This window comes from Schistocerca nitens, chromosome 4 (genome assembly GCF_023898315.1).
Source record: "Schistocerca nitens isolate TAMUIC-IGC-003100 chromosome 4, iqSchNite1.1, whole genome shotgun sequence".
In the NCBI taxonomy this organism is placed as follows: domain Eukaryota; kingdom Metazoa; phylum Arthropoda; class Insecta; order Orthoptera; family Acrididae; genus Schistocerca; species Schistocerca nitens.
This window is the reverse complement of record NC_064617.1, coordinates 181,742,613-181,756,396: the sequence shown is the minus strand read 5'-3', so window position 1 is coordinate 181,756,396 and position 13,784 is coordinate 181,742,613. Positions and strand designations below refer to the sequence as shown.

Below are 13,784 nucleotides of genomic sequence, written 5' to 3'. Positions count from 1 at the left end.
TCTTTATGATGTGTCAATCACCTCGAGTGAAGTGTCCACATGGTGCAACATTGCATGAGTCACAGTTGTGTGCAGCCGGTTGGCATGCAGGAGATCAGACCGGTTTGCACAACCTCGTGATGATGACAGATGCCTTGCCCAATGACTCACCGTGCTTCTGTTCACTGCTAGGTCTCGTAAACATTCTGCAGGTATCTATGAATATCTGCAATGCGCAGGTTTTCCGTCAAAAGAAACTCAATGACAGCTCTATACTTGGAATGCATCTCAATTAAAAGCGCCATCCTGAAGGCTATGTATAGCGCCACCACCTACTGGAATGTCATGAAAATATAGGGGCGAAGTGGGAATATTCTACAAAGTCCTACAACAAAATCTGCAAAAAAAAATCTGCATTTTTTTTCAGTTGAAGTTGGCCAGGAAAAAATGAAAAATAAGGTGTTGCACTACCTACTGAATGCCCCTTGTAATAGGGATGCTCAGATTGTCACCTGAACTGTTTATGTAGATCAGGAACAGAAGAGGGTCTAAAACACTTCCTTGGGGAATTATAGGTATTACTTCTGTTTTATTCTATGACTTTCTGCCCATTACTATGAACTGTGAACTTTCTGACAGGAACTCATGAATCCAGTTACACTCCACAGACATGCATTTTGATTAGAAGTCACTTATGAGGAGCAGTGTTAAAACCTCCTGGAAATCTAAAAATCAATTTGGCATCCTCTGTCAATAGCACTCACTACTTCAAGAGAATATAGAGCTAGGTGTGCTTCACAAGAATGATATTTTCGGAATCTGTGTCGGCTATTTGTCAATAAATTCAAACACAGTATATGTTCCAAAATCCTACTGCAAATCAGAACTGGTGATATGGGTTAAGCAGATTATTTCCTTTCTTGGGAGTTGGTGTGACTTGTGCAACTTTCCCATAGCCATCAAGGCCACACCTGACAGCTGTGCAGTAGCATCCATGGCTTGGTTTGTTTACCACATGTTCTCAAACCTGATAAGGGTTCCTTTATGCAAGATCCCAACACTTACGATACATTTCGTTAAGTGTCAGAGACCAAAGCGAGAAGGGGTCTCTTTCAAGAGCCTAGGCTTATGTTTCCTTCAAGCCACTTGAATTTCACTGTAATAATGTGCTGTTTCAGAACCCAGTACTTGTCATTCCTTGATGGCCAATAACATGAATTTGTTGGTCCCTGTGAGTGTATAAAGCATATTAAAGCATTCTTCTGCTCAGAAAAAGTCCCACAGACATTTCCAATTCATCACTCTTTTTCATAAATGCATGCAGCATATTGCCCTGGCTGGAGGTCATTTGCTAATATATCTGCTTCACTCTTGTCTCTCATTTTGGGCAGGAAAGGTGATGCAGCATTTGAAATAGTGCCGACCTGAATTATTATTTCATCAGTTGGCAAAAAATACAAGATTATTTTCTATAGTTCCTGTTACAGTACACCCATGTTAAAAACCTCTCTTCTTGTAATGCTTAAGGGGCTCCGAAAGGCTCAAAATCATGAAAAGTTCAATTTTTACTTTTTTGCGTTTTCTGAATCTGCAGACTATTACCTCTTAATAGATATATAATTTATTCAATTCCGAAGACTACAACTATTTTTAAATTTTTTTTGAAATGTGTTCTACATGGGCATGACCTACTGTGGCGCTGTTAAACTGCTGTCAAATAGTGTTATTATTAACGTCCGTGTTCATCAGGTACATTTTAGTGATGTGAGATAAAGTATGTGTTGTGGCTAACCTGTGATGGTTCAATATATATCGCTGGTGTGATTGTCGATTGTTTCATGTTTATTTACTCTGTCGTTATCTCGAAAATATTCGTAATTAATTCTGTTTCTTGAGTCTCTGTTTTGTTGAAGTATAATAATGAGTAAAAGTAAAGTTATTAGAAATCCTGTGAAGGCTTTTAAGAAAAGGAGAAATGTTGGAAAGCCAAAGGTATGTGTTATTACTGTAAACAATAAAGACGATGAAAATCCCCAACATAGCTTGTGTCCCAAAGAAGAAGACAGTTGGTGTAAATATAACAAAGGATTGCTAACTGGTGAAGTGTACACTCATAAGCATAGTCTGCCTCATGCAATAATGGAGGTGATAAAACCTATTTTCAGAGACTTAGCAGCACCTGAACTGTTGAAAAAGTGTATTCACGGAAAAACTCAAAACCCCAATGAAAGTGTAAATAGCGTTATATGGTCGAGAATCCCCAAGACTGTATTTGTTGGAATAGAAACACTTCACTTTGGTGTGTATGATGCTGTTGCGACTTTCAATGATGGCAACATTGTAAGGTGCAAGGTATTTAGAAATATGGGAATGAAGATAGGTTCTAACATGGTAAGAGCGATGCTTGCTTTAGACAAGGAACGCCTTCGGGCTGCAGACAGGGCTGTAAAGAGTCTAGAAATACAAGCAAGAGTAAACAGGAGGAGGAACAAGAGGAAGCTGGAGGAGGAGTTTGCAGAGGATGAAGATAATCCATCCTATGGACCTGGAATGCACTAAAAAGTTAATCCAATCTTTGTCGCTCGATTCCCAAAACTTTTATTTTCTCATACTAATTACATGTTTTCTAAGGATCTTCCAAACATATTTGTTTCAAACTTCCAGTAAATGTTAACCAGTACCTTCTGCATAATTTAACACAGCCTTTTTCCAAAAAACTGTATATTTTTGAATATATAAATAAAAAATTGCAAAAAAATGTTGTGAATTTTCATTACAATTGAAAAAAAATCATCTTTAATAACTGAACTAAAATTTTGTAAAATCCCTGTGTTATGTGGCGCATATTCCAATAAATAATCTGTAAAAAGTTCAACTTCCTACCTCAAATACTTTGTGAGGAAAGATGTAATTTATAAGCGTTATTTTAACATTGCAAGTATAGGGCGTTCCGGAGCCCCTTAATTTCATTCAATTTCTTCTTTTTTTAAATGAATTCAAATTTATGAAAAAGCAGAATGGTGGACTGGAAATGTCTGAGAGGCTTCTAATAAGCAGAAGGATGCTTTAATAAGCTTTATGTACTCACATGGCCCAGGAAACATATTTTATTGGCCTTCAAGGAGAGACAAGTAAGTGTACTGGGTTTTGGAACAGAACATTCTTGTGGTTACTGCAGCAGCCATGACATTATTCACCAGCAGTATATATAGCACATACATACTATGGCAAATTAATGAAACTTCCAGAAAATTCAAATAAACCGAAGGAAATACAAGCTTAGGATCTTACAAGAGACCTCTTCCAACTTTGGCCTCAGACACTCTGGATAATAAAAAATACATACAGGTAATGACAAATATGCATCCTATTTTATGTACTTTACATTATTTTTCAACATAGTCCTCACACCGGTTCACACTTTTGTCCCACCACAGCACTAAATTTGAGATGCCTCTGTGGTAGAATTCATCTGACTGACTATGCAACCACTGGCGGACGGCTGTCTTAGCTTCATCATTACTTGTGAATCATGCCAGGAACTTCTTCAGCGATCTGAAAATGTGGACATCGCTGCGGGCGAGGTCTGGACTGTATGTTGTGTGGTACAGAATCTTCCAGTGACATACCCAAAGCTTCTCGGCAGTTCTGGTTGCCATATGTGGTCTTACATTGTTGTGGAGCAGAATCACTCTGGCCACGTCAAGAATCCCTTGGTACCTTTGTTTAATGGCAGCTCTCAGATTAGACAGTGTGGAACAACAATTGTCGGCACTGATGGTTGCTCCTCGTGGCATGAAATCCAGCAGGAGTGGCCCATGGCTATCCCAGAATGCCATTAACATCACTTTCCCAACAGATGGTGCTAAATGGAACTTTTTGGTCATAGGCAAACCAGGACCTTTCCATAGCTATCCATGTTTCATCACCAGTAATAATGGGGTCCAGGAAACCCATACCCTCCTTGGATTACCGTTCCACATGTTTCAGTGAAGACATCATGCACTTGCCTTTCATCTTGTCATACAACTGCTTAGGCACCCACCTCAACGACCCATGAACGAAGTTGTAAGCACTCCCATGCAATATGCCAAGCTCCTGGAATACTGCTGTGATGAGAACACTGCAATCTGCTTTCACCATTGCATCCACGTGGGAAATGTTATCAGTCAATGAAGAATACATCCTCCCTGATCGATCACTGTCATGCATGGCTTCACAACCTTTGTCGGATTCACACCACCACCACCTTAAAGTTGTCAAAATGAGACAGTTTTCCCCATATTTGGGCTGCACTTCCATGTAAATGTTGATGGGCGTTTATCCATAGCTCCATAGAAAACAAATCACACTTCGTTGCTCTAATGCTGTGGACGAGTAAAGCACAACCACCATCTTTAACAACTGACAGCAGTGTCATGTGGCGGACCTACCAGCATATAAGGCTAGCACGAACCAGGAAAGGTCCAGTGCTGGGAAAAGGGCAAAGACTTTCTGATTTTTCCTCATATTATCAGGCTAGGAATTCTGTGTGGGTGCGGTTGTACAACTATCGGGTGTAGCTAAGGGGATGAGCCAATGCATGTCAGATCAACACACTTTAAATAAAATTATTACCTCGCCATTTCAGATTGAGGCTAAGAAAAATAACAGATCTCAGTTTTTTTATTTCAGACTGTTTCTGAAATATGGCTATGTAAAATTTTACAAAAACTTACCAAAATAGCAGGAACAGACTTTTTTAAAATCATTCTAGGAGCTGCCCTAATTGCGCTATAAAGCTGGGAAAGGCATCATTTTGCAGCAATTTCATGCTCTTTCCAGTGACATGCAACATGGTGTAGGTTCTAATTAAATTTTTTTTTCATGATATAATTTTAAAATTTTATTTCTTTCCAAAAAAAGTCCATAATTTAAAATTTTCAAAATACGTCAATAAAACTTAGTACTGTTGTAAATCACATGGCAAAATATAAATATGGGATGATGATGGGTACATTATCAACAAAAAATTATCCTGACTTGTTTTTCACTAGTAGTTCCTTCTGGCCAAACCTATCTTATCTTCAATCACTATGAATTTAATTAAAATATACAGACAAGAAAGAGAGAGAGAGAGAGAGAGAGAAATATCAAAATATCATCATCTCAAAACAAAACCAATCAGCATACTGTATAATTAAATTCAGTCGATTGCTCACTTTAATTTTATACAATTTAAATTAATTGTGTGATAAATGTAGGGAAGAAGAAACAATATTGAAAAATACAGAGCCAATCAGTGATAAAGATTTTGAAGATGAAGTTTCTTCTGGATATAAGATAATCATTCCAGACGAAGACCCAGACTTCACCAAAATTTCAATGGTCGTTTGAACACTTAACACACCACTTCAAGAACTACACTAGATCCCAACTGAAAAAAAAAAAAGAAAACATCAAAGCACTCTGTCAAATCAAAAGTGGAAAAACAGGAGGGAAAAAAACCACATCCTTGTCAACGGAAAAAAAACTTTTTGTTGCTGCTGAAGCTTCTTTATCAGATAATGATACTGAAATTGACAAATTTGCTCTCCAAAACCTCACAACTAACTTTTTCTAAATTCTAAATGTTAAGGAAAAAACTAATGAGTCACATAATTTTAACTGAAAAGTGGAGTATCAGGAGGATACTGTGCGAATTTGATGCCGTTAATTACATGGTTCAGCAAAAAACGTTAAGTTTATGGCAAGTCCGAACCCAAAAGCAGGGAAATGTTTACCAATAGAAACTGTCAAACCTGTACATTCACTTTATGAAAAAGATGAAGACAGCCAGGTATTAAAGACTGTTTGATGGTTACAGAACCAAATGGAAATTAAAAAAAAAAAAAAAATAAAAAAATAAAAAAAAAATATTCTGTGAAACCTTAAAGAAGCTCACAGGCATTTTAAAGACAAGTTTCCTACCATAACAATAGGTTTTTCTAAAACTGCTGGGCTGAGACCAAAACACTGCATATTAGCTGGACGGAGTGGCGCACACTCCATCTGCGTACGCACAACTCAACAACACAAAAAATAAATAACTGAAAATGAAAAACTAAAAACAGTAACAAATGGCAACTTAAACAATTACAAGTAATGCATTGCAAAAATGCTTTGTAACCCATGATCAACTGATTGCAACTTGGGAAATTGTGACTATTGCCCAAGAGAAACTGAAATGCGTAAGATTTTACAAGTCTTTCTTGATGAAAATCTGATTAAATGACTCGAGTTCTGCCAGTGGCTGTCTGTTGACCATTGTAATCTGAAAATCATACAGAAAACTTCTGAAGGATTTACAGCTTTATTCTGTAGAATGACATCCTCTTTGGTTCAGCACGACTTCATTGCCGAGCAGCAAAGGGTATTTTTTAACTCCACAAAACAAAATCTTAATGAACTGGAATTTGTTGTTGCATGTGATATTTCAGAAAATTACAGTATGCTTCTACAGCATGAAGCTCACAGTTACCACTGGACTAGTCAGCAGATTATTAAACATCCTTTTGCTATTAACTACAAACAGTTACACAAAACTGAGTATGTGAGCTTTGTCATCGTTTCTGATTGTCCAGAGCACAATGCAATTGCTGTTTATGCCTTTCAAAAGAAGCTAATTTCATATTTAACAAATAAATTTCCAAAGCTTCAAAAAAGATTTACTATTTTTCAGATGTTCTGCTGCTCAATACAAAAATAAGAAAAACTTTGTGAACCTTTGCCTTCATGAGGAAGACTTCAACATAAAAATCGAGTGGCAATTTTCAGCCACAGCACATGGGAAGGGCGCGTGATGGAGTAGGGGGTTCCATTAAGATACTGGTAGATCGTCCAAGTTTGCAAAGGCCATACCAACCAGATACAAACCCTATGAGGCTATTTGAGTGATAACACAACAAAAATATATTCCACCTTTCCCACTGTAGAATATTACGCTGCTTCCGAAATGGTCTTAAAAAGCTGGTTTGAAGAAGTGTTGACAACCAAAAGAACATATCAGTTTCATGCATTCATTCCCAACTCTACATCAACTAAAAGTGAAATACTTTTCATATGATGTGCAGAGTTGGTAGTGGGAGATAATTACATCACTGGACAAATTGAAATTACAAGATATATCAGTCTATGCCTCCACTGAGTATGACAAAACTGAGTGAAGAAGTTGATGAAACGAAAATAACTTTTCTTTATCCATGTAGACTGTCTACATTGCTCTCCTATCCTACTCATGCGGGTGTGCTGTCCGGGTGTTAGTTATGGATGTTCTCACAAAAGTAAATCCATTAACTCCGACTAGAACATATATTCTTGTTGAAAGTGATGCAAGCCAAACCAAACCGGCTTTTTAAAAATGTTATCTGTGAAGGCCCAAAATAATTTTTTGGGAAACTGATTTCAACTCAAACTTTTTCCTCAGGTTAGTATTAACTTATATTTTGTAGATAGTTGTTTAGAAATTGTTCTTAGTTTCTATTGTGTTCCATTCAACTGTATTAAGATACACATTACTCAAAAACAAGCATCACGTAATTAATATTCTGATCCAAGCAACATAGAACAGAGCTATTACATCAATAATTAAACTTTTTTCATGCCTTATTTAAATTTGCATTTATAGGTCCAATGTCCAACATTTTTGTTTTACCAATTAACAGGCTATTAGTTTTGCATCAAATTAAAGTAAGCTGAACTTAATTATAGAATATGCTGATTGGTTTTGTTTTAAGATGATGGTATTTTGATATTTCTGATAGTTTAGTTATCTTTCTGTATATTTTAATTAAATTCCTATTTATTAAAGTAGGTTCGGTAAAAATGGGACTTATATGACTATGTGTCTTGATCATTGGTCTGTGCGCACACCAAATAGCATTTCAGCATTAGCAATCGATTTTACACCAGACACCAATTAGAAACATGTGAAAGCTAGGTTCACTGGTATAAAAATCGTCATAATGTTCGGCAAGTTGCTATTTCAGGTGAAAAACTTTCTGCTGCTGATGATTGTGCTGTTAGGAAGTTTGTTGGGGGTGGGGAAGTGTTGGAAAATAAACTGGTAGCTGATCAGTTATACAACACTGATGAGACTTATAAAATGCTGCCTCAGCCACAGGCTGGGCACTTGCATAGGCACTGTTTACTAAAGAGCCCAAAAAAGTGCTTGGACAATTGGTAATTTCGTTAAAGAATTGTTTTTGGTGCATTTGTCCTGGCTGTCAAAAAATACTCAAATTCCAACCGTGCAACTGTAATGCTAGATAAAGCCCCATGCCAATCCCCTGTGTCTTAACTTGAACAAGGCAACATGAAAGCTATGTTTTTGCCCCCCCCCCCCCCCCTCCTCCTCCACAAGTAAGTGTAATTTTCTTACTTAATTTTGATTTATGACATTGTTTTGAGCTCTGTCAATGACTCATTTCATTCTCCTCTGATTATCTGACCTTCACAGCTTTCCAACCATCTCATGGTCCCAGATGTAATGGTTAGTCAAGGTTCAACTTTTTTAGTGAAAACCAAGTCAGGAACATTTACATTTTTTTAACAATTAATCCATCACCATCCCATATTTATATTTTGTCACATGATTTGCAATGGAACTAAGTATATTATCAAAATTTCAGATTATGTACTTTCTGGAAAAAAATTAATTAAAATTTCAATCTGTATTTTGAAAAAAAAAAATTATTAATTAGAACCTATGTTGTGTTGTATACCACTGGAAAGAGCATAAAAAATGATGCAAAATAATGACTTTCCCAGGTCTATGGCTCAATTAGAACATCTTCTAGAGTAATTTTTTTGGACAGTTTTTGAAAATTTTACATAGCCATATCTAAGAAATGGTTTGAAATAAAAAATTGAAATTTGGCATTTACTTAATGCTGGGTTTCACAATTTAAAAGAAACAAGGAGTGGACAAGCCAGCATGGCAAGAAATAGCAACACATTTATATCATTTTTCATCAGTATACTAATGAGCCACATAAATTGCAAACTATGTGAACACAAAATATGCTGTACTTTAAACTAGAATTAAACTGACACATCAACAGTATTGCACAATAAAAGAGACTGAGTGGAAGTCCAAGACTCAGGCCTTACACAGGTTCCTTTCATGATCAGTGTTTTCTCAACTGCTGGCTGAGGTCATCAAACAGACACTGACTATTCCATATTCCTTCATAATATATTTTCCACAGGCTATTAGTCGAACAGTATTAAAAGATAACCTCTACATATCCATTCACACTCTGCAAACCATTGTCCTGCGCATAGCAGATATCCTCTTTTCTAATTTCAGCTGCATATGGAATTTGATGGTCAGGATGTATTTTTGTACATGTCAATTTCCAGTTTTTGGCATTTCCATGATGCTCTCCCACGATTACTCATGTTGCCCTTCCTTGTAAATGTTCATCTCACCCTGTTGGTATAAACTGGTCTGAAAATTCATGTTGTATGTCATTACTTTAGTAGATGCTCAATAATAAGCACAATACACAAGTATGCGTTTATTTTGCTGGACTGCATGACGAAGATAGATGGTGCTCCGCAATACTGCTCCCCTCCCCCAGCAGTCTGTGGGAGGTGGAGCAATTGTCCTCTTCTCCTTACATCATCATCCATTAAAAAAAGAATATTTTAAGAAAACAACTTTGTGATGAAAGATATATGAAAATTCAATTCTGAAATGTAAAACAAAGCCGGCTGAAGTGGCCGTGCGGTTAAAGGCGCTGCAGTCTGGAACCGCAAGACCGCTACGGTCGCAGGTTCGAATCCTGCCTCGGGCATGGATGTTTGTGATGTCCTTAGGTTAGTTAGGTTTAACTAGTTCTAAGTTCTAGGGGACTAATGACCTCAGCAGTTGAGTCCCATAGTGCTCAGAGCCATTTGAACCATTTTGTAAAACAAACTCAGGAAAATATTTATTATAAACAAGGCAGTTCTTACTGTAAGTAGGCAGCACTTGGTAGCATTGATGCTTCCTTTAATTCGCTGAAGCACTGTAACAATTCCACTGATGGATTCCATCCTTTATTTTGCAAATATAATTGAAGCAGCATGTACAACTTTTCTGTCACATAACCAGCACCAGCAAACGGAGGGCCCATCTCAGTTTGTATTCCCTTTGCAACTATATTCTTCATGGTTTCAGCAAGATCCATCGGACTTTTGGGAATTTCCCCTGGTAGTCTGCATAACAAAAAAAAAACATTTATAAATTCTGGCAGCTGTTTCAACGCAACAAAAATTAATTAAGAACTACGATATCTTCAGCAATTTATTCATAAAAGGCGTACGTCGGAATAAATAAGATATTGAAACTCAGTAACCTATAATGGAATATAAAAGTAACAATCACATTACCACAGTAATTTATATCTATTTGTTGTCTTATGGCGAAAACTATGCAAAATACCATTTATATGGCATTTTTAAATCGTTTTGACCACCGAAAACTTTATACACTTTAATAAAATAATAACTTAAATTTTAATGTCATACATCTTATTCAGGTTTGACCAAAAGTCAATCACGCTCATCAAAAGTAGTGGGGATGAGTAAGTCCAGCAGTTTTTCCCACTGACGAATGTAAAATACTCATTTGCTATAGAATATCGTGTGAAAACTGCATTTTTTTCTGTTAATTGTGCTATCTCACATATTTACTTCACGTAAAACACTGCCAAACACCATACGCAAATGTTACTTTTTTTCTCCTGATTAAAAAAAAAGCAAGGCTTGGGTTGACTACAGACAAACTTCGATGTCTCTTCCGCACTCTTCGATTAGAAAATTATTTCGTTTACTTACCCGAACCCAATCTTAATATTTGGAAGGTGATTCAAGCCAGTGTGTTACGATGACCAGTTGCGTCTTGTTACCATGGCAACAGGTGAATTGTCTTCGGAAATGGAGCGTAAAGATGTCTTTTGAACTGTTCCCTCCCGTATAAGGAACAGCTGATTGATATATCGAATAGCCTCCTTGACTCTGTTCGATAGTTGAGCGCAAGCGCGTGATGATCGATCTGTACACGAAGAAGTTGGGGCAATTCGAAATTAAGACACTAAGACAGTAAGGAGTGTGTAATTCGCATTGTTTGTGATGATATATTCTGCATAAAAATACTTATCTGCCTATCAGACATCTAGGGCGAGAGTAATGTATAATGTTACCATTACTGTATGAGTTACAGTTATTTCTTGATATGTCGTAAATAATGACATCGTACGAAATGTGCGAAGTTTTCAGGTGTTGAGCCCGCAAATAAGTTTTCAGCTCTTCCATTGGCAGCCAGTACAGTCATTTTAGGAAAAGTGAACATGTAAGCCAGTAAATTTCGAAGTTCACAAACCAACAACGCAGATACCCACACCGTTATGTAATGGAAATAAAGCAGTCGTGTTCACCAATAAATTATTCCGTGCCATAGCTGATGAGTAGCAGCCTATTGTTAGGTCTAGTAGCCTAACCTGAAAATGACAACCACTTTTTAAAATGCATAAAGCAGCTCTTAACCATCATACATCAAAGATTGCTTCAGTAGTATTCTGGCCTTCATATTCTCAGACTTGTATTCCAGAACTTATTTAAACGTTGACATGGAAGTGGGAACTATAGTCAGCATTGTTGGACGCGTGAACATACGTAGCAGATTGCTGAACACTAGCTACGCATGCATGAATCCAGGGACTGTAAGTCAGCTATCATCGAACACTAAAATAAGGGAAAGAAAATATGGGTTGTCGTGGTAAAATTGAAGTCAGGTACTGAAAGAATATATCAGATAGGTCACCGTATGTGTAGATGAAATAAAAGATTTTGCGAGTGGAAGAACCAGATGATCAAATACTACTCAGAATTGTCTTCTGCATGGAACCAGATGTTAATGCCTGCTGCATGCAATGCACACAGTAATACATATTCTAATATTTGCCTGTTCTGCCTTGTTTCTGCTGCTGCTACCTTTATTGTGGATTATTCGTTTCGAATCTGCACCAAAAAAGTGCTTGTATGTTGTTTCCCGTATATGCAACGTTTTAATTGTGCTCTTTAGTATTTTTCATTTTATACTTTTAGCTTAACATTACCTGCAGCACAACATGTGAAATGCTACCTATTTCCTCTTCTCCAGTTTCACTGTTTCATATCCATACAGTTCTGTTCTTCAGATGTAGATGTCACATTCTTTTTCCTTGGTTTGAAACTACTAAAGATATTTTATTGGAGAAAGTTTTCTTTCTTTCCAGCAATTTGGTTCCGATGTGCCTCTTAGTTTAAGCAGGATCTTACTGCCTAGATGATTACTACTTTGAATGACATTTTTCTTTGCTATGTACTTTAATACAAATTCCATGTGAAGTAAATTCCAATCAGATGCTTGTTCTTTAATTTCAGACAATAACTCTGAACCATAGCATTCATTTCTATTTCTCTTGTAAGCTTAATTTTGCTAGCATTCTGAAATTGACTTTTCACTACTTTTTCTGTGACATGCAATGTAATGAAAGTGTCAATAAACTGCAGCAGGAATTTTTGATTCCCCATTCATTACTGCTTGATATTTGTAGATGTTATTTATAGTTATTAGTTTTTTCCCATATTTTCTGCTCATTCTTTTCTGGACTGTGTAATTTTATTTTACAGTCTACATATACATACTGCAAACCACTGGAAAGTGCATGGCAACTTGTACTGTCCATTGTAACAGGTTTTAGGGCTTCTATTTCTGTCTTGTGTGGATGGCGGTAAGAAAACAAAATGCCTCCTTGCACACTGTAATTGACATAATCTTGTCCTTGTGATACCTTTGAGAAGTATATGTATCGGGTTGTAGTATGTTCCTAGATTCATCATTTAAAGCTGTCCCTTCAAGGCATTTTTGGGACAATTTGCATAAATTTTAAAGTTTCTGCCAGTTCAGTTTCTTCAACATCTCTGTGAAACTCTCCTGTGGGTGAGCAAACTGTAACCATTCTTGCATGCGTTCTCTGTATATACTCAGTATAGTATTACTCCTATTTGATACAGCTCCCAAACAGTTGAGCAAAATTCTAGGATGGGTTGCAAGAGTGTTTTGTAAGTAGTCTCAATCATAGACCAATGAGTCAAATTCTATCACTTGCATTACCCATGACTGAGGCTATATGATCACCACATTTTAAATCTGTACTAATTTTTACTCCCAGGTACATATTTGTATCATGTATGACCAGCTCCAGTTGTTACTAAGACTGTTGAACTGGCAGACACTTGAAAATATATGCAAACTATCCCAAGAATGACTTCAAGAGTCATCAGAAGATCAAAACAAATTGCAAAGTGATTTAAAAAGATATCTGTGTGGTGCAAAAATTGGTATTTGTCCCTCAATAATGAAATGTGTGATTTCATCCACACGAGTGCTGAAATGAATCCGTTAAACTTAAGTTACATGGTAAATCAGTCAAACCTGAAGGCTTTATATTCAGCTAAGTACTTAGGAATTACAATTACGGACAACTGAAATTGGAAAGAATAAATAGAAAATTTTGTAGCAAAGCAAACCAAAGACTGTGTTTTATTTGTAGAACACTTGGAAAATAAAACAGATCAACTAAAGAGGCTGTGTACACTGCGCTGTCTGTCCATTTTTGAAGTACTACTGCACGGTCTGGGACGCTTACCAGATAGGATTAACAGAGTGCATCGAGAAAGTTCAAAGAAGAGCAGCATATTTTATATTATCGTGAAATAGGGGAGAGAGTGTTACTGACGTGATACAGGATTTAGGG

At 36.7% G+C, this 13,784-nt stretch overlaps 1 protein-coding gene across 2 annotated transcripts in view; it reads right to left on the bottom strand.

Annotated features, from left to right (window-relative positions):
• LOC126251810 (uncharacterized) overlaps positions 1 to 10,948 on the bottom strand; it is an 82,871-nt gene extending 71,923 nt beyond the window's left edge. Inside the window, exons 1-2 of one of the 2 annotated variants that reach the window (XM_049952454.1) lie at positions 10,822 to 10,948; positions 9,958 to 10,200 (exon numbers count right to left, since the gene is read on the bottom strand). In XM_049952454.1, coding sequence (XP_049808411.1) covers positions 9,958 to 10,172 — 215 coding nt within the window. In that variant the 5' untranslated portion in view covers positions 10,173 to 10,200; positions 10,822 to 10,948. Of the gene's footprint in view, positions 1 to 9,957; positions 10,201 to 10,512; positions 10,644 to 10,821 lie in introns of those variants that run through there. The other variant, XM_049952453.1, reaches the window with a different exon arrangement.
• Positions 10,949 to 13,784: the final 2,836 nt, after the last annotated feature.